This window comes from Salarias fasciatus, chromosome 18 (genome assembly GCF_902148845.1).
Source record: "Salarias fasciatus chromosome 18, fSalaFa1.1, whole genome shotgun sequence".
NCBI classification, from domain to species: Eukaryota; Metazoa; Chordata; class Actinopteri; order Blenniiformes; family Blenniidae; genus Salarias; species Salarias fasciatus.
In genome coordinates, this window is record NC_043762.1 from 15,735,783 (window position 1) to 15,756,065 (window position 20,283).

Sequence of the window (20,283 nt, forward strand, 5' to 3'; positions counted from 1 at the left end):
GGAGGGTCTCTCACTCACTGCATAAACAAAAGCAGTCGCTCTGCTCCTGGTTCCTGGAAAGCTTCTGTGTGACAACAACACCCCCTAATTAACACATTATATGTTTATTGTTTAGTTGTGATAAAACCTGAAGTGTGACATGCTATAGATGGGAGTGTGTCGCTGGTCTTGCCTCCTTTAGGAAGAGTTTCTTTTCAGCTGCTTTCTAATTGTTGAGGTTGTTGTCACGTGCTTGATATATTTACATGTGCTGTTTTTTTTTTTTAAATTGTACGCTGTTATATTCTATCATGCAGGGGTTTTCAGAGTGTGGGGGGGCCGAGAAGTGAGAAGTGAGATCCTCAAATTTTGTCATTTGAAGATCATTGCTGATTCTAAATTGCACCTACATGTGAATGTGAGTGTGTCTCTCTCTTTGTCATACTCCGATAGGCTGCAGCCTCTGGTGGTCCTTAGTTGGATGAAGTTGCACAGAAAATGGTGGAAGAAAAAAAAAAACATGCTGAGGAAAAGCATCCCCAAGATCACCGATTTTGTCCTGCTGCTGTGGCCCCCTGAGGCTCTCCAGCGCCCTCAGACAGGGGCCTACCCCACACTTTGAAAACCATTCCTCTAAAGATAAGAAAATGACTGGTTGCTCAATAATCAAACTAGCATTATTTGATTATGGCAACATTTCTTGATCATAATCATCGTATCATATGATATATATGAATGAATAGAAAATAAGTATTTCAACAATCGCTCCTTACATTTTACAAGAAAAATAAACTGTAAATTAAAAAGAAAGATTAAGCTGGAAGTGCTGCTTTGTTGTGTTCCTTTTAACATGTCTGAAAAATCAATAAATTGAAGTGTGATTTCGCTGTCTGAGATAAAGACACATTTTTAATGAATTCCTCTTGTCGCTATGATCCATTCAGCAGAAGCTGTGCTCTGTGTTAAGTTTGCTTTGGTGCCATCTAGTGGACAGTACGTGAACAACACACCGAGAACAAAAAAAAACCCAGGAGAACCAAGCAGCTCGTTGTGCTGTATATCCAATCATCCTGCTTTTAATACAAAGTCAAGATACAATATCTACATCTATGGTTTGAAAGGAAAGACCAGGTACAGAAGTGAGGGGGATGGCATCATCAGAGCTGGCCCTCAATACATTTCATATCATGTTTTGTGTGTGCCTTTTATATTTCTCTTGACACAATAATCATTAGAAATTGAAGGAATAACATATTTCATATATGTCAAACATTGTCAAGACTTTTGGACCACACATAGAGTTCATATGAGAATAATTTTCAGGTTCAAACGATAGCTTTTTGAGGGTGTGTAAAGTGTGTAGCTAGGCAATTCGTACCCATCCTCAGTCAAAAATACACTTGCTACCATGTGCTTTCAAGCAAACTAAACACCAGCAGCTTGCCAGGAGGTTTTCACTAAGACGTCTGCTCTAGGCCTCTAATTCTCCGATGCCCTGACGCCGCACGCCTCGGTGGAGCGCGCCTCCTCTGCTAACATCCCATCTCTGCTGTTGCTATGTAGGTGGAGTCGGGGAGGGCATCGAAGGGACGTCACTGTAAACTTAAACTAGTTCTGCCTCTAACGAACATCTCTAGCTAACTAGTCGGACATCAGTAATCAGTATCAAATAGTACCCTACACAGAGGGCATACTTCATAATAACAAAGCAAATTAAAAAAAAAGCACCAAAACTGACCATTAAAAATAATAATAAAAAAAAAAGATAAACAGTGACAATATCATACTTTAACATTGGCTCGCCAAAGAAACAAGTAAACACCATCTTATTGGTTATAATTGCTAGAAATCAAAAATAAATAAAAACAAACATAAAAAATAACAAAATAGAATAAATATCTTTTTTGTTTTTTTTTTTAAAAAATCATATGAAATAAATATAACAAAGTGAACAATAACAATAAGGCTTTTTTGCGACAATAAGTACTACATCACATCCAAACCCACGTTATATTCTGTGCTCAGACGTATGTAACTGTACTGTATAGGACTCCAATGATAGACTGTATGTACAAAATTGGTGGGTTTTGCCCAAGTCGTCCGATACACGGGGAACACCGCTGTGCTCTGGAACCACCACTTGGGACCAATTCTGATTATTTTTCCAAATCAATAGAAGATATACATTGATATCAAGGACTTGTGCAGTTGTACTGGAGATAGATGGAGGGGAAAACATGAAGTGGGGCGGTCTGTACAGCAGGGTTTAAGGAGAAGAGAACATTTCCTTGGGGTTTACATGAAGGGGCGAAAGAGGGAGAGGACTGTTGAAAGTGAGCAATTTACCACTCGCTCTGAAGATTCCCTTGATTTTTCTCATCATGGTTTATTGCCAGTAGCCTTAACTAGTAAAAATATAACAGGGTTTTTTTTTTTTTTTTACTGCAAATTGGTGCAATTCAAGTAGGGAAGCTTCAGGAGGAGGAAGATGATGAGGAAACAGCTTTCATCCTTGAGTGAAGATAATGTACAACAATAAAAGTTTAGCATAGAATGCATGAGCGATAAGCAGCACGTTAAAAAAAGTAAGCATAAGGCAAAGACATACAGTAAAAGACACACAAAAATCTACAGAAATGAGCTGACAGCTGTTTTTAACTGAGGGAGAGAAAACGAAAACTGGCCGGAGCTCAGTTTTTTGTTTTGTTTTTTTTTTCATTAGCATCTCTTTAAATAAGTCACTGCTGAACGGACACAATGGGACTGACATCAAGAGGAGCGGCGCTGGAGGATGAACAAGGACAACAGCAAATCGCAAGCAAGCTTCGTCGGATGAGGAAATGCACCGGACTACAAATCTCAGCCCAGTTAAGGATACGGCGGGCTCTAATCGCTGCTCTGTGGCCGGTAGTTACTCTGTGAGGACGCGACTGGGGGGGGCGGTGAACTGGTCCATGACCGTCTCTGGTCTGACGTTATGCTGGATGACGGAGGGAGCCGCGGCTCCTCGGAGGCCACGGGTCACGTTCACGCTGCATGGTTTCTCTTGGCACTGTGCATCGGGTAAACGAGCGTCCACACGCTCCTCCAACAGTCCTCGGGGTGGTGAGTCCATACTGCAGGCCTGTGCTGAGGCATAACCTAGTCATCCGCTTGAAACTACAGCCGTAAACTACCTGTGGTAGCAGTAGACACCTTTGAAATAGACTCACGGACACACAGAAATGTTCACCTTTGCACTTTGTAACCCCTTTTTAGTACACCAAACTAATAGATACAAAGTTGAGGATAAAAAGCCCATTTCGGGTGCAGCAAATATCCAGGCTCTTTGTGTGTGTTTATTTTATTTTTTTTTAATTTTTTTGTTTTTTAAATCTTTTTTGTATTTTATACACATAGAGTATCCTGTTCAGAAGCCATTTGTAATTCACGGTTTCATATTGGAGATAGCTGACCACAACACACATGTATTATACGTCCTTCACACTGGAACACTGAGGTAAGTATATGGATTACACATGGATAGTCTCCACACCCACCCGCTCCCCGGGGAGCCTCCTGATGAGCGTGGGTGCTGTTAGACAGATTTCTTGTTGCTGTTTTTGTCCTTGTCGGTGTTGAATTTGCCTTTGAATCTTGCTCCCGGATAAGGTCCAATGTTAGTATCGAGCCGTCTTTCTCTTGTGTCGCTTGTTGGTTTGTTTGTGGACCTCGAAGCAGAAAGATGGATGGATGCTCGTCTCTCTTCTTACGTTGCATAGTGGTCGAAGCTACCCAGGTACTCGAGAGCAGCCTGGTAGCAGAACTGGTACTCGTCCTGAGAAGGAGAAACCACAAAGCGGCAAACAGTTATGGACTCACATTAAGCTGGTGTGAAATTCCATATATTATTACGCCAAGTTTCGAATAATAAAGTCAAAATGAAGTGCTGCACCACTGCATAAATGAGTATTTGGTAGAGGTGGATTGACGATGTGCTTCGCAACAAGTAAAATTACACAATTAACATTAAAACTACTTGAGTATTAGCTACTGCATGATTTATTTTATGATTTGGTCAATATCATAAACTTTGCAAACGGAGTTAAAAATTAAAAAAATTAATTCTGCGCCAGTACTGTGTTGCATGAGGTGCTCTTTTACCTCAGTCTGCACCATGGCTGGCCTCTGTGTCCGCAGCATTTTGACAGTTTGGAAGATGTCCACCGCCCCTTCGTAACGCATCCTCTCCAGCACAATACTCAGAGTGATGAAGACACCTGTCCGCCCCACGCCCGCACTACAAAAAAAAAAAAAAAAAAACATTTCACCACAGTTTAGAGCCTGTGAGAAACAAAGTGCTGCATTCATGCTGCAGTCATCAGACACTTTAATAAAGTAGATTTATTCTGAAGAAATCTGATGAAGGCAGCTGCTTACCTGCAGTGAACGCTGATTGGTCCGTCTTGGCCAAACTGCTCCTTGGTTTTGTGCACTTGGCCGATGAAATCGATGAATCCCTCCCCAGATTTGGGCACGCCTTGCTCCGGCCAGTCAGTGAACTGGAACTGCCGGACCGTTCGCGACTGGCCATCCTGAATGCACAAAGTAGAAAAACTGGGGTTTAGGACACCAGCTCCCTCCACCGACCGAGCCCAGAGTGTAGCTGATGTGAAAGTCCATTTGATGTCGTTTCCACACAAGAAATGCAGCAAGTTGCTGTTTATACAAAGTGAATATTTCAAAATGAGTATTTACCAAGCTTCCTCCTGCCATATTGACTGAGGAGAGAAACTCTGCCAGGCAATATCCTTTTTCCCTTCTAATGATTACTGTTATCTGACCCTGGATCATTTGCTGTGGTTAACTTAAAGCTGGGGCGTCAGTGCATCTGCTATTGTCAGTCGCTCAGTAGGCAATTATATCTTTTCTCTGCTGCTCAGCCTTTCTGACTCCCTTTTAATGGAGATCAATAGAGCATCTGTCACTGTGGCGTCAGTGCAGGACAGGCTTAACCAGAGTTATCTATGACTGACACGTATACGTGCGAATAATGTGCGCGCACAGCCTCACACACCGCCAAGGTAATCTGGAGACAGCACGGTTGAATGAGTAATCGACAGCATCTTGTCAATAGTGTTGACCTGTTGTGCACTGAGCATACAATAAACACACACACAAACACATAAGAACACACACTCCGGGTCGATGAGACATGCCTTGTGTCACTGCTCTCTAACAAGTGGGAGAGGGTTCGAACAGGACAGGAACAGAACTCTTTAAACACACCGACGACGTGAACTCACCCTGGCATCGGTAACTTTGAACTCCCGGAGGATGTACTGAGGCATGTTGTACTCCGCCATGGGGTCCACCACAAAGTACTGATACCTGGCTGACCGCTCGGCGGGCCAGTACTGATGACACTTTTCCTGAAAAAGCAGAACACACACACACAAAGAAGGGTTAAACAGACAGCTGCAATGAAAACAAAAGCTGTTATCTGAAGCAACGGCGAGCGGGCAGACCGTCCATACCCGTCCCATTTCTCTCAGCTTGGTCAGCATGACCACGATAGTAGAGTTGTGCTCCCACAGCATCCTCCAGAAGTCCTCCGTAGTTTCAGCCAGTGGGCCCTGGGTGGCAATGTAGCCTCTCTGCTGCCTACAAATCCAAACACACACGCACACACACACACACACACACACAGATTATGGAGCCACCTCCTTTCTTAACTCTCCCTGCTTCTTCATGTGTCACGCATCAGAATGAAAAGGGGGTCAGGCTCCAGGCACCGAGAGGAACAGTCAAAACATGTGTGTACAACCACTCTGAATGCCTGAATCATCAGAAAGTCTTCAGTGTCTGTCCTCCTTACCGGGACCAAAGCGAGCAACTCGCGGTGAGACAAATCGGGGGAACATGTATGCGGTAATGACAGACGTGACAGGGGGTGACAGGTGGGAGCGCTGGGGTGAAAACCTATCCAATCCATTCACTCACCCGGCCGTCATCGGAGGACAGGGGGAGGTCAGGTCACGTTAGCGTTCGCGTGGGGAAAGCATACCTGTATCCATCTATGTAGCTGGCGTTGATGTAGTCGGAGCCCTCCAGGCCTCTGATTGGCTGGAGGCACACCCGAGTGGTTTCATAGGGCATGATGTTGACCAGTCTGTTCTTGAATTTGTTGCAAGGCAGGTTGGCCGTGACGAACCGGGACGTGTGGGCTTTGGTGTTGGCCAGTCGCTGCAAGGAAGGAGGGAAGGAAACTGTTCATGCAGATGAAGGACTTTTATGTACTTTCCAAAAAAAAAAAAAACTAACAAAATGAGTTTCAGTGCAGAATCTTTAAAGCAATTTGTCCATCACACAATCCTTAGCTGACAGTTGCATGGAGAGATGGCATCGTCAATCTGGATATTTTTTTCAATCTCCTCAAACACGTGTTTAACATATTACAGTGTGCGCTGCAGATATTTTAATGGGAAAGGTTGAAATCATAAAAGTGAAGAATCTAAACAGCAAATATTGACTCACGGCATAAAACGTCTAAAAGTAGTCACTAAATAATTATGTTTGCCAGAATCCATGATGACGTTTTTAAATAGATTATTTAGCATGGTTCAAATCCCCCAAGTAATCATTTTACTGTTAGCAAAGGAAAGCCTATTAATGAACAAGTCGTGGTTAATTTTATGTGGGTGAAGTCATTAAGAGAACTTTGAGCTTTAACAACTTCTGTCATTGATCTTATCAACCTGTAGGTGGTGTGACCTCTTCAAACATCCAGGAATACGTGAGAAAATCCCTTTAAGAGGCAAATATAAATACACTGTTCACAACCTTCAGCTGCAGGCCGCCTACAATAACTTACAGCAGGGATTTTTTTTTTTCTTTTAAGATCACTTCTTAGTCATATTCAAATGATTAAACAGCCTTAAAGAAAATAATTTGCATGCTACTATATTTGCCATCTGTTTAATTTCAGTTATTTTTTTACAGCCAAACGGTGCTCCCACTGTCCTCTCGCCTTCTCACCTTGAACTCCAGCTCCATGCCGGTGACGTGCTCTCCAGTCTCCACCTTGGACAGCTTCTGCATGTAGGAGTACAGACTCCTGGCGGCCACCTCGGTGTTGCCGCAGGCCACCGCCTCCAGCAAGGCCTCGTGGATGAAGCTGTACTGGTCCTCCGTCTGCACCATGTAGTTCCTCTGAGAGCGCATCAGTGTCACGTGGCCGTAGATGTCCACGGTGCGCTCGTGTCGGATGCGCTCCAGCATGGCATCGATGACAATGAAGCAGCCAGTGCGCCCAACACCGGCACTAAGACGGGGAGAGAAAGATCGTGACGCACTGGGAGTAGTTCAACCTCATCCTTTCTTTCTTGATCGAAGTTAGATAAAAGGATCGCTTAAATACTCTTCTATCGAGTGTTTCTTAGAATGGAGATGATTATCAGTGGTAAAGATCTGTGGTGATTTTTTTTTTCTCGATCTGAAATAATGTGCATTACAATAATAATATCTGAAAAACATTATCTGAAGCATATGATGGTAAAGTCTTTGTGATTACAGATTTTGATTTTTCTTCTTCCAGATAGCAGTGTTCTTCCTCTTCCAGCTAATTTAAACCAGCTCTGACAGAGACCTGTTTTTCTTTCTTCCCCATCTCTTATGGAGCAGTTTGTTGACATTCTTGCTTTTGGTAATATTCTTTTGATTGTTCTGAAATTACATTACGGAGTCCATTGATCACGAGAACCTGGTCAAACTATGCAGACTTATGGAAGCGGATTCACTTAAACTTTCAATTAGCTCTAAAGCTTTAGTATGAATCTGATTTATTGGCATTGGGCCAGGATTTTTGTTTCCAATCGATCTGCTAACCTTTCCCTTTCAGAAGCTTCACACACACTGCTGCACCGGCTTTTGTCTTTAATTCTGCACAAATAAATACTAATATGGGTATATGTGCATACCTGCAGTGAGCAATGATGGGTCCAGCATCGGGGGGGTTGCAGGCTTTCACCCTGCGGAGGAAGTTGAGGAAGGGAGTGGGATACTCTGGCACCCCGTGATCAGGCCATGCTGTGAACTGGAACTGCCGCACCTCTCTCCGTTCGCTGCTTCCGCTCTGACATGGCAAACAGGCAGGAAAAAAAAACGAGCTTACTGTCACTGAAATGAAAACTGCACATGCAGGGGTGGGGGGGCGGGCGGGGGTGTAAACTTCATCAATATTGAGTTACAAGGAGACAGCTTCAGGGCAGCAGATCCTCTGAGATTCTAATCATTCTTCTTCTCTGGTTTCCATCAGAAACACAAGTCATGAGACCACCTTGTGTTCCAAAGCATGTTAAGAAAAACGGTCAATAAGATGATGCAAATTGATGATATGAAAAAAACAATGTATCCTGTGCTGCGGATGCATCGCAAATATTTCAACAGTGAACTTTTCAGCACAAAAAAAGAGAAAGAACTGAATAGCAGCGACTCTGAGTAGTTTATGTGCATTACCATCCACTGTATGACGTGTTTCCTAACTTGATGTTTCACAACACATCACCAAATATTTTGAGAAGCTACACTTGGAAGCTACAATTGGCCTAGTTTCTGTGTTTGTAAGTAGGCCACAGAGACAGTCAGTCTGACGGTCCTAGATTAGCCCCGTGCTAGAAGAAAGTACTCTGCCTCCCACAGTTATCAAATCTCAGCTCCTGACACAGGGAGGCTGGCCTGGTTTGAACACTTCGCGAAGCCCAGACTAATCTCTTATCCTCCGTGTGTCCACATGCACTATTCGCTCGGTGACGGCAGAAAAATTCAAGATTACCCAAGTCGCTCCTGGTTCCCGACTGTAAGCCCGGGAGATCAAAGCTTTTTCCGGTGAATATGACAGTAAACTCAATAGCGGTAAGCCCCGAGTGTTGAGACAAGGGCACACATGCAGGCTTGGAGAGAGTAATATTTTTACCTTATGCAGAGAGAAGGTGCGAACACAGAAAGTGGCCAGCTCCATGGTGTCCAGCAGCGTGACCTGGATCATCCCATATGTCTCTGTGCCTCGACTTGGCCAGTACTGATCACACTTTATCTGAGGATAAAGGGAAAGCGTTGCATCAGCGTTGCAGCAACCGTCACCATTCTCAGACTGGATGAGATCTTTTTTGTTTTCATCAAATTTCAAAAACCCACAGGCCGTTATCTTTGAGACTGACAATAGAGATAGACGGGACACAGTGCAGGTCTGTGAGGGCCTGGTCTCCTACCCTTGACTTTTCCTCCAGACGGGTCATCATGACCACAGAGGCGGCTCGCTGCTCCCACACCATCCTCCAGAAGTCCCCGAACGTCTCCGCCAGCGGCCCCTGGGTAGCGATGTAGGCATTCTGCTTCCTGTAGCCGTCGATGTAGTTGGCGTTGATGTAGTCGCTTCCCAGGATGCCTGCAAATGAGACATTTGTTAGACTCTTGCAAAACTGTAATCTGGATGAGCGACAATAAATTAACTTCCGTGTATGACATGGAACAGTCTAACGGGCTGCTGGTTTGAGGCATCCGAGAGACCGGCTGCTGGTTGACTGTGGGTGACTAGCGGACGATAACAAACAGACAAGACGACTCTGTCGGAGTAAATTCATGAGCTCCAGATCAAATCCATTCTCCCCCCCCCCTCCACCCTGATCTGGAGGACTGCTGGTTGCACTTGAATGCACTTGTGCTGTTTGTCAGTCTCGTGCCACTGCACACAGCCGGTCTTCAGCACTGTTTGCAATTTCAGATTTCATCCATCATAGAGCCCTCCCTCCCTCCCTGCCTTCCCCGCCGCAGCTCTGAGGTTCCTCATCGCTCCAACTTCCTCATTAAAAACTACAGGCGTCTCCTCTTAATGTGATATCGGTTTGCAGCTCATCCTCACCTTCTATAGGAGCCAGGATGACTCTGGTGTGGTCGTACGCGATGACGTTAGCGTATCGGTTTTTGGGCTTGTTAACCTCCAGGTTGGAGTGTTCCCAGGTGAACTGCTGACTGGGGTCGATTGACTGGAAAGAAGCAGCGCATGCACGCATTAATAGTGTGCGGTGGCATATTTAGTAGTGCATTTGATGGTAATGGAAAGAGAGTGCTCGGTAATGTGGAGAAGTTACTGCAATAAATTGCACTCCTGAATAAATCATGACAATATACTCTACACACAGATAAACAAACGTAAAATAACATTTGCTTTATGAAGTGAAAGCTTAACAGGCTTAACATCTCTAAACAAGAAGGAGGTTATCTATTTATTTACATGAAATGATAATGCATTTCTCACCTCGTACTCCTGGGAGAGTCTCAGGTTGTCGTTGGCTTTCAGCAGCTCGATGTGCTCAGCCAGCTCGCTGATGGGGATGGGAGGATGGCTCATCATGCCTGTGTTACAACCGGGGTCAGAGCAGCACTGGGTCAATGATGATGCACATTTCATCCGAATAACCTAAATTACCGAAGGTCGGCGTCACTCATACGCAAAGACGTGAAGACAATTATGCAATGAGACAACATCACATATCATTAAGGAACATGCTGAGGCAGAAAATCAATTTTGATCCATGTGCGAGGACAAAGTGCGGCGAGTCTTGGTTGTTTGTAAATTGTTTTTCTTTGATAAATTGCTTTCTCTGTGATCAGAGAAGCAGCGACTCAGAGAAAACAAACAGACAGAACACTAATTAGGAGGTTTGCACACACATATGCACATGCACTTACACAAAAGAAGCAACCTATGCCTCCAAGTTTCTCTCTCACAGCTGGAGCGGGAGAAGCAGCTACGGGAATCCATTTTCCATTCAAACGGTAAATTGTTGCAACGATAAATCAAAGCAACACTGCGATGCGTACAATAAGCACAATCTATAACGCCAAAGTCAGGATGCGTCCTCAATGTTTCTTGAATTATAATGCAGATCGATGCAATATGAGAAGCATTTAAGTCATTCCGCTGCTGCAGCAATCAAACACGAGCCAACGCCAACAGTTATTTTCTTCTCCAGTCTGGCACTGCAGCACCCACAGGTAACCACGACAAAATACTCCTGTCACGACCAAAACGACCTCGGATGGCATCAGCCAGCTTTGTTGGAAACAAATTTCATTGGTGCAGAGCATCTAGAAAGCACAAATCTCCGGGGAGAAGAAGTGGGCGAGGAGGGGAGCTTCAAGGTTGCTGCCACAAGAGAGCAAAAAAAAAATTCTCATGATAAAAGAGGAGAGCTGAAGTGCTTTATTCTGTGGGATTTTCTTCATTTCCCAGGTACGTGCAAAATAAAAAAAGAAAAGAAAACAAAAAAAAAAAATAAACAACCGCAAACCTTCAGGTATTGATTAAATAAAAATCTGTCTCATTTCACCTTGCCTATCCTGTCAGGTAACCTTTTATCACGCTGACACATTTTGCCGGCTTTACAAGCGAGGACCCTGAAACACTCCCATAAACCGCAGTCGCAGAAATGTGGAGACAGAGCGCTGATTAAATTCTCTCACGTCACGTGGCGTTTGTATGTTGTTAACTGAATGAAAGACGTGAAAGCGAAGCATCGGCGGCCTTATGCCACGACCAAAGCAGCTGTGTTTGTTAGATCTCGCTCAGCAGGGGGTGGGAAGCGGAAAAATCTGTGTAGTTACTTCAAAGTGGGGTTTTAGCTGGTTATGCTGGTGAGAACACAGCAAAAAAATCCTTTACAAACGATCGCTGTTAACCCACAACACACCTTCTAATATGCCGTTTTGAGCTCTAAATATTCCGGAGCGATAAAACAGATTTCTATCATCTCTGTTTGCTCTGGTGCTTCTATCTGCAGCCTGGCATGTGGAATGTGGGCGAGCGGAGATGATCAGATTTTGTCACACCGTTGTGACTCAGCAGTGACTAAGCACTGACTGTACTACCTGGGCAGTGGCCATTTTGATCTCAGAAACGACGGGAAGCTGCCAGGTACATTGTGGCCGTGATGCGGAGGAGAACTTTCACAATCTTGTCTGCATAATCTCACCGAGGATAAAATTAGCTGCATGAATATTTCATTTTGGAATGAGGGAACCGACGGAAGTTCACTTTATTATGCAAATACAAAGTGTGTTATTCGGTGCCTGTGTGGGTACATGCTTCGTACCGGGAGTCTGGAAGTTGATCCGTCTCATCTCCACGGGGTCTGTCGGGTGATGGGCCATCATCTCCGCATTGCTCAAAAGACTCTTGGTTCCAGGCTCGGAGTCTTTGCGCTTACTGCTAATACACCAGTGAGTCAAAAGAGCCAATTAGCACATGTAAACAAACAGTGACAGAGAACCAGGCTGACTAGTGGGTACATCTTCAGCATGGCTACGTCAGTCGAGTAAACAGTGCATTTAAGGGTGCTGGCGTTTTATGGTTTTCAACAAGTTCCGGGATCAGAATTTGGTATCGTGTAATTGCTGCAGGTTAAAATGAACAAGGAGCTCGACATGGGTTTAATCTTACCTGTCAGGCTTGCTGCTTCCAGTGAAACAAGAGCAAGGGACGGAATAATTATGGGAGGGGAAGGAAGGGAACAGACAGATTGTTAGAGAGAAAAATCAATATTTTGCATTGGTATTCAAAAGCTTGATGGCTTGCAGCAGATATCACAGGCATTCAGCAGGTCAGAGCGTTTGATGGCCGTCTGAGGGCAGAACAACTCCTAAATTACAAAAAAATATAATCGGATTTCAGATTGTTTCTGCAGAATGGATCTGAAAATTAAACAACAGTAGTACGAGTCAGTAATATCAGTAAGAGCTGCAAGCAGAATGTAAGCGCAGCACCACACAGTGTAAGCTGAATGTTATTGCTTTGTGTACAACACATCAGCGAGCCATACTGCTGGGTGACATGTTCTGTAATTACCATGAGCACTGGCAGTGTAGGTTATTTTGAGTCCTACTGCTGGAAATACTCAGAAGAACAGCAATTAATCTACTGCTGAAAATCTCCAAACAGCAGCAGGCTTTAATACTTTCTGAAAATAACACTCAGACTTTTGGGGAAAACTGTATAATACATGTTTGAGACTTTTTGAAAAGCATTAAAAATGTTGTCCATTGATTCTGAATTTGTTTACACCATAAAAATGAAGAACAATGCCCGCTTTATCTTCTAAGAGCCACAATAAAAGTGCACTGGCATTTACCTGGTGTGACGGTTAGAGGCAATGCTTCAAATGTGACATTTTGTTTTGATGAAATTCTTCCCACTCACTTTTTGTAAAGGAGAATGGCGATGACAATGCAGATAATGAAGACCACAGCCAGGACAGGTCCAACCACCCAGATCAAACCGTCGCCTGCATCAAAGGGCTGCGGGTCTGAATCCGGGGCGATCACTGGGTCTGTGTACGGGCTGGCCACATACATCCTCTGCAAGAGGACACACAGGAATACGATGAGGGAAAAGAAGGTCGGCGAGCAGTAAAGAGATAGAAGTTTTTTTTTACTGTGTATGCTCTGTTGACAGAATACCCATAATGTCTTGTTTGATATATTAACTCTGCAAATGATGACTTGGATGAATAAGCAAAGATGGGAATGCAGTGCTATCTCATGGGCATTTTGTTTTTGAGTAAGTAAACATCCAAGCACAAAGGTGCCCCCCCCCCCCACCCCCCACTACCCCCATGTTATTGCAGAGCTGTTGCACCAGATTGCATTAGACAGAGCAGACATTTCTGTGATTGTGACAAGGTTGCACATGACAGGTTTCGTGTGCATGACATTATGTTTGATCTGTTAACACTCAAGAACATATAAATTACTGATGTTCAAAATCCTAATGAGAAGAAAAGAAAATCTAGCCCAGTGTGTCTATTCCAATTCAAATGCACATACATACCGACGCTGCACAAGACAATATCGCTCCTATTGCCACAGAGGGTACATTCCTTCTATATCATTCTATATTAGCAGCCGAGATGGAAGTACGTGAAGGTTATTGCCTCTTGCATACAACAATGTGACTGAAGGGAATTTTATTGTCTTAGCAGCCCGGCCAACATTGATCACAATGCACAGTGACAGCCGGCATTAGAGAAACACAGTCAGCTTGAAATGAGGACGGAGAGAAAATGCATCAAACAGCGAGGCTTTCGTACCCCCGTTGTGGAGTTGAGCTCCGCCAAGATGAAGAAGACGTACTCCTGCCCCGGCTCCAGAGCTCGGTTCTCGAAGCCGCCGTAGTCCAGCTGATCCCCCAGGGTGAAGAAGGCCGGCAGGGTGGCAGGTGTGAAACGGGCTGTGATGTAAGCCTGGCGCAGGTCCACCTGCTTCTGCTGCCGCGAATCCCTCTGCCTCTGACTGATGTCTTTCAACAGCTACCAGACCACGAGGGAAGAAAAAGAGCAGGAAGGAGAGGCGAAACATCCAAAAAAGTGAGACAATCTGATGTCTGTGACTCACATTTAAACAATGGTGCTGAATTAAAAACAGCTAAGTACTGTCAGGAGTTCTCAGCGCCTGGATTTTGTGTGTGTGTGTGTGTGTGTGTGTGTTGATGGGTCTTTTTCTCCTTCCCAGCGCAGACATCAGTGGATGCTGTCATTGTTGTAGTTCTCACCTCCTCTAGGTCCATTTCATCTGGGCTCTTAAGGTGTCTGATGACGCCGCGGGCTCTCCGCAGTGGAACCACAACAACATAAACATTCCTGCGAGAGCAGAAGAGGGACCAAAAAATAAATAAATAAATAAATATCACACCAGCTGCGCTCAAACAACAACATCAAGATATCTCCAACTACTGTCACATTTCAAAAGACTGCAGCATCCACTTTGAAAGTGATTATCAAGCCCTGCAGTGCTTTAAGCGCTAATCATTTGATGTGCCTGTGAGTGGAGTTAATTCATCGAAACAGCTACTTTAGAGGCCAGGACTATATCTGAAACGTACTTGACAGGAGTTCGGTTTTCCAGCGACGGCAGGATCAGGGTGACGGTGGTTTCGGTGTCACGGGTGTGGTCGATCTCAGGGCGGCGGATGGTGATGGGCGGGGAGGTCTTGGCGGTGATGCGGTGGCGCAGGCCTCCCATGTTGCCTTCGGGAGCGGTGATTTTAAAGTCGTAGCTGGTGTCGGGCTGAAGGTTCGGGATGACGGTCTTTCTCTGGCGAGCGTTCAGCTCCATCTTCTGACGGTCGTACTCCACCTGCAAGAGGCCCAGAGATATTAATGTTCATCTGGAGGCCGTTTACAAAAGTTTTAACTTTTTCACATCAAGCAGTAAGTTGTGATTGAAATCCTGTATTTTCAAAGTAAAATATATCTGTGTGAGCAGCTGATTCATAGGTAATAAATGACATTTGGCACACCTTGAGAGGATTTCACTTTGTCTCCGTTACATCATTGCATTTCTATTTTTTAACCACAATTATGAAGTGTTGTAATAAAGCTGTAAAGCCACTGGGTCCCTGTGGGCTACGCCCGAGTTACTGTTCAGCATGAGAACTGAAAATTTGGCTTAGCCCAAGACTTACAAAAAAAACATTTTCTGAAGCCGCCTCATTAAGAAGACACAGCTTCTTTGTTTGATTCACACACAGAAAACTAAATATAAAACTGACATATCAATGTTATTTGAGAGGATTTATGTGCCAAACAATTTCTTGGCGAGGATTAGTTGCCAACCAACCAGTGGAAAATCCAGGATGTTACTGGGCCGAGCCAACAAACAGTGTTGTAGATAACCCCCGTGTGATTTCTTTCAGTGATAGATAAATAAATGAGAAAAAAATGTAGGCTCCGTTTGTGAAATTCATACAGCTTGGTATAAAGCGCATTATTCAGAAACCAGATATGAAGCCATGTTTTGCAATTGCAGGAACCCTCTGAATTTAATATGTTCTGTCATGTTATGTCAGCTAAAGACAGATGAGCTGTCTGTCAGCACGCATGCATCAAAGGATGACATACAGTAAAGCGATAGGATTTGCTGGTCTCTGGAAACTCCCAGGTGAGAAGAACACTAGTCTTTGTGGCCAGATTGACAGAAAAATTCCTCGGCACATCTGGGAAGCAAACAGACACACAAAGAGAGGAGAATCATTGGCAATGAAGTGCTGCGTTCAAGCCACCGGATTCTCTGCTTTCCCGATGCAAGCCTGTCAAAACAGAGAACAGTCTGATCGGTTACTGAGGGGAAGAACACATGAAGGTTAGGAGGATGGGCAGGTGATGAGGAGAGTGGATGGCAAGAGTAATAAGTAAAAGTAACAGACAGATCGGCTGCAGGAATGTGACATGCCACACTGTCAGTGTGTAAGGTTGTGTTTGTTAAACTCTGAATTCAGCATGTCAGCAAAGGCTTTGGAAAAGGTGACAGTGAAGGTCTATCAGATAAAAAGGGCTTACCTGCAGATACAGCACCAGACGCCAGTTTTCACTTTAAATCAGACTGAACACTTACCTCCTCTATTAGATACTGTATATCCAAGCCCCGTATTGACTTTTACCTGAGGGTTTGTGATAAGCAGTGCTCTCGAAGCAAACATCCATTAGCATTCAGTCTGCTTCCACTGGTGGTGAGGGATAGGTGATGGAGGTATAAGTGAGTGGGTGGAGGAGATTGGGGGAGTAGCCATGTTCCTCTGGACTTTGCAGTTCTCATATTGTCTCGGAGGTGCATTGGTGAGAAGGCAGACCTGTAAGAACTGGTCCAGACTTCATTTGCTTTAGTGTTTCGGAGTGAATTCCACAGTAAGGGGAGAGGTGAAGCTGAACCAGTGCTTAGAAGTTGAAAGGTGTTCCCGCGGCCTGAGGCCTGCCCTACCTGTTTGGAAGGCCAGGGTGAGGCACACCACAGGTGGGCTGAAGGGCCCCGGCCCTGCCTTGTTGTGGGCTCTGATCTGCACCTCGTAGGCTGTGCTGTGATTGAGGCCCACGATGATGTAGCTGGACTCACTCGGCGGTAGTGTGATCAGCCAGGGGGGCGCAGGGGGAGCTGGCAGAGTGGAGCCTGGGTCACTAGAGGGTTTGGGGCCTGGAGCTTCTCTGTAAGCTATAGTGTATTCTGTGATCACGCCGTTGCACTCCGCCGGTGCGGGGGGCGACCAGGACAGCTGCAGGGAGCAGCAGGTAACGTTAACTGAGTCGGGTATTTTGGGGTATCCCATGGGCGGGAAAAAGGGAACTGTTATTTCCTGCTGCACCGCATCCCCATAGCCCGCCCGACTCTTCGCAGACAGGACAAAGACGTAGGAGGAGCCCGGCGAGAGGTTTCTGACAGTGAAGTTTGTTTCACGGTGTGTGAAATTCACTGTGCTGTCTAAAGACGTGTTCTTCAGGCCAAACTGTAGGCGGTAGCCTTGGATTTCCACGGGAGCCCGCCGGCTATCAGGACCTGACTCAGCGCAGTCCGGTGGCGGAGCCCATCGCACCACTACTGACGGACCCGATTCTGGACGCACCCACATGGTGGGCGGGCCGGGCACTGCGAACGACAGGAGCAAATAAGAATAAACATAAAGCAACTATGAAGCAAGTATCATTTCAAGCTTGTACAACAGCTGATGTGTATTTACTGTTGCCTCTTGGAGCAGCTTACAATAAGATCAATTCTTAAAGCGCGTCACTAAATCCAGTGCACTGAACTGGATGCTTGACATATGCTTACCGATCCCCAGGGTCTGCACCAGCTTGGCTTTGCTGTGAGCTCCATCGCCTTTGGTGGTGTACGCTGCCACTGAGACAGAGTACAACGTCTCTGCTTTCAGGCCTCCTAGAATCAGCTCCTGCGGGGACGAAACAACGGTGCTATCAAATATTGCAAACTCATTCCCTTCTCAATTTTGGACCCGACTTGGTTTGCTTTAAAAACAGTGATTCATGAGCAAGAGCTATTATATACTAATATAAAATACCTCTCCAAATTTAAGCTGGTCAAACTCAATAAAGACTGTAATGTATTGGCTGCAATATGCTACGTGTAATATCCGCGCGTTCATTAATAATCGAGGGAAGATCGGCAGTCTGCACTCACATATTGAGTGGAGTCATCCTCCTCCATCTTATCCCACCGACAAGACACACCCCACAGGCAGCGCAGACGGACGAGAAAGGCAGTGAGTCAAAGGACCAAAGTGGAAAGGGAGGACGTTTAAGCGTATAATAAATGGACATCATTTAATCACTTAAAAATTTCTGTTATGATGTCACCTGAGACTCATCCAATAAAAGATCTTTGATCCGGGGGAGGTTGCGTGATTCACCGCTCTCCGCACGGCTGAAATGCACCTGGTAGCCACGAATCTGGCCTTGCCGTAACCGTGGCAACACTGAACGCCACGTGACTCGAAGTGCCGAGGAGTTCAGCGGCTGGACGTCGACTTGGCGAGGGGCCGCGCCGGGAACTGGAGGGGAAACACACACACACACACACACACACACACACACACACACACACACACACACACACACACACACACATACGTGTGAGGGTCGAATTAATTAAGTGACCTAATGTCTCACCAGTAAATAATCAACTTAAAAATCAATACAGTTGAGAAGTGATCGATGGCTCTCTCTCTTACCGTCCTCATCTGTTCTGCAGGCCACAGCTGGACTGCTGGGTCCAGTTCCTTCAGCCGTGGAGGCCGCCACGGTGACGTTGTACCAGCTCCATTTCTCCAGCCCCTCTACCACTGTCTGCCCCTGCAGGCCTGGGATAGGGAGCACCTTCACCTCCAGGCCCTGACCTCCACCTCCACCTCCACCTCCTGCCCCAGAAACTCTCTGGTACCTCAGCTCAAAACCCGCCAGCTCGCCATTCTGGCCCTCCATTGGAGGCGGCTCCCAACTTACTCTCAGCGAGGTGGAGCTGGCACTCTCACAGGACACACCTTCCGGTGCGGCGGAGGGCTCTGATTGGACAAGGGGCAAGGAGGGATATTGGCAAAGAGTTTAGGAGAAACCCAATAGAAAAGGATTGACAAAAACCAGAGAGGGGGGAAAAAACATACAAAAGGATAAGAGATAAGGATAAAAAAAAAAAAAAAAAAGGAAACCATCAGAAGCTACGGTAAAATGAACTGAAAGAGATAACACAGGGACAAACATGACAGGCAAAATAAAGGGGAGCAACCACATAATGTAAAAGCATAATGTTAGGCTTAGAGCCTAATGAAATAAACCAGAGACAGGACTATCGACCCTGAGTGGACAACTTAATTATACCCAAGGAGAACGTGTATCAGATAGCCAATGATTTTTTTTTTCTTTTTTTTTTTTTGCTGGCTATAGCTGCTGGCGGAAAAGGATCCAGATTTATGAATGAAAAACTTAAATTTTCCTTATGTGTTAGAAGCAGGGATGCACAGGAGCACAGAAACAATATTTCACAGCAGCAGCACCGCACTTTTCACTGCTGACTAGGGGAAGGTATTGTTCTTCCAAGCAGGAAGATAAAATAAACTAAAACACATGTGGGGGAGAAAAAAAACACCCCAACAAAAAAAAAAAACAAAGATCACGAGTACAAAAGGCACTCAGACGGATATTGAAAGTCAAGCTAGAATGATAAATTGTCAACAAGAACTGAATCAGAAGTTTGTTGGAATATTTACGGCAATAAACTCACACACAGCAGATAAGGGCACACCAAACATCACCAGCTGCCGAACCACAGATATCACTCACGCTATGTAATGTCATTTAGGGAACGCGCACACACACACACGTGCGTGCACGCACACACACACACACACACAAAACACGTGGCCAAGGTGTATGGGCTTGCGTTTGAGCTCAGGAGTGTATAAAGTGTGTGTATGTGTGGGAGTGTAATAGTCATACCTGACAGGTTCAAGTATCTATCCACTCAGCCGTACAGCCACTGTTCTGTTGGCCTCGGGGGACAATCTAGATGTGCACCAAAGCTTGGCGATAACAAAGCGCACATAACCTCCCTGGGAAATGAATTCTGCTGCATGAAATAGTCTGCTTATCTAGCACCGTCCCCTTGCTGGGAGCCCCCCTGTCTTTTGCCCCATGCTCAGGAATACCGCCTCGGTCACTCTGCGTTTTCATAGGTAAAGAGTGTCGGGAGTCCAGGTACAAGCGTCGGCAGGCCACCACAGGGCAAACACAGGGAGACAGACGATCACACACACACACACACACACACTCCCATTCACACCTACGGGCGATGCAGAGATGCACCCATCAGCCTCAAAGTGAGGCTTTTGGGCTGCAGTAGGAACCAAAGGGGAAAACCCAAGTATGCACAAAGAGGACATGCAAAACTCTGCAGCAAAAGGCCCAAACCAGCGATGTTCCTTGCTGTGAGGCT

The 20,283-nt window shown here is 45.3% G+C and overlaps 1 protein-coding gene across 13 annotated transcripts in view; it reads right to left on the bottom strand.

The window, feature by feature from the left end:
* Positions 1 to 1,027: 1,027 nt before the first annotated feature.
* ptprsb (protein tyrosine phosphatase receptor type Sb) overlaps positions 1,028 to 20,283 on the bottom strand; it is a 69,089-nt gene continuing 49,833 nt past the window's right edge. For 5 of the 13 annotated variants that reach the window (XM_030114861.1, XM_030114855.1, XM_030114860.1 and 2 more), the window contains 19 exons: positions 15,912 to 16,006; positions 14,894 to 15,147; positions 14,564 to 14,651; positions 14,103 to 14,321; positions 13,214 to 13,371; positions 12,458 to 12,472; positions 12,111 to 12,226; positions 10,274 to 10,371; positions 9,878 to 10,001; positions 9,228 to 9,403; positions 8,933 to 9,052; positions 7,938 to 8,092; positions 6,997 to 7,282; positions 6,026 to 6,204; positions 5,496 to 5,622; positions 5,265 to 5,390; positions 4,399 to 4,553; positions 4,123 to 4,258; positions 1,028 to 3,796 (listed from right to left, as the gene is read on the bottom strand). In XM_030114861.1, the coding sequence (XP_029970721.1) occupies positions 3,728 to 3,796; positions 4,123 to 4,258; positions 4,399 to 4,553; positions 5,265 to 5,390; positions 5,496 to 5,622; positions 6,026 to 6,204; positions 6,997 to 7,282; positions 7,938 to 8,092; positions 8,933 to 9,052; positions 9,228 to 9,403; positions 9,878 to 10,001; positions 10,274 to 10,371; positions 12,111 to 12,226; positions 12,458 to 12,472; positions 13,214 to 13,371; positions 14,103 to 14,321; positions 14,564 to 14,651; positions 14,894 to 15,147; positions 15,912 to 16,006 (2,696 nt within the window). In that variant the 3' untranslated portion in view covers positions 1,028 to 3,727. Of the gene's footprint in view, positions 3,797 to 4,122; positions 4,259 to 4,398; positions 4,554 to 5,264; positions 5,391 to 5,495; positions 5,623 to 6,025; positions 6,205 to 6,996; positions 7,283 to 7,937; positions 8,093 to 8,932; positions 9,053 to 9,227; positions 9,404 to 9,877; positions 10,002 to 10,273; positions 10,372 to 12,110; positions 12,227 to 12,457; positions 12,473 to 13,213; positions 13,372 to 14,102; positions 14,322 to 14,563; positions 14,652 to 14,893; positions 15,148 to 15,911; positions 16,007 to 16,767; positions 17,428 to 17,610; positions 17,729 to 17,976; positions 18,004 to 18,152; positions 18,347 to 18,526; positions 18,857 to 20,283 lie in introns of all 13 variants that reach the window. The other 8 variants (XM_030114863.1, XM_030114857.1, XM_030114866.1 and 5 more) reach the window with 4 other exon arrangements.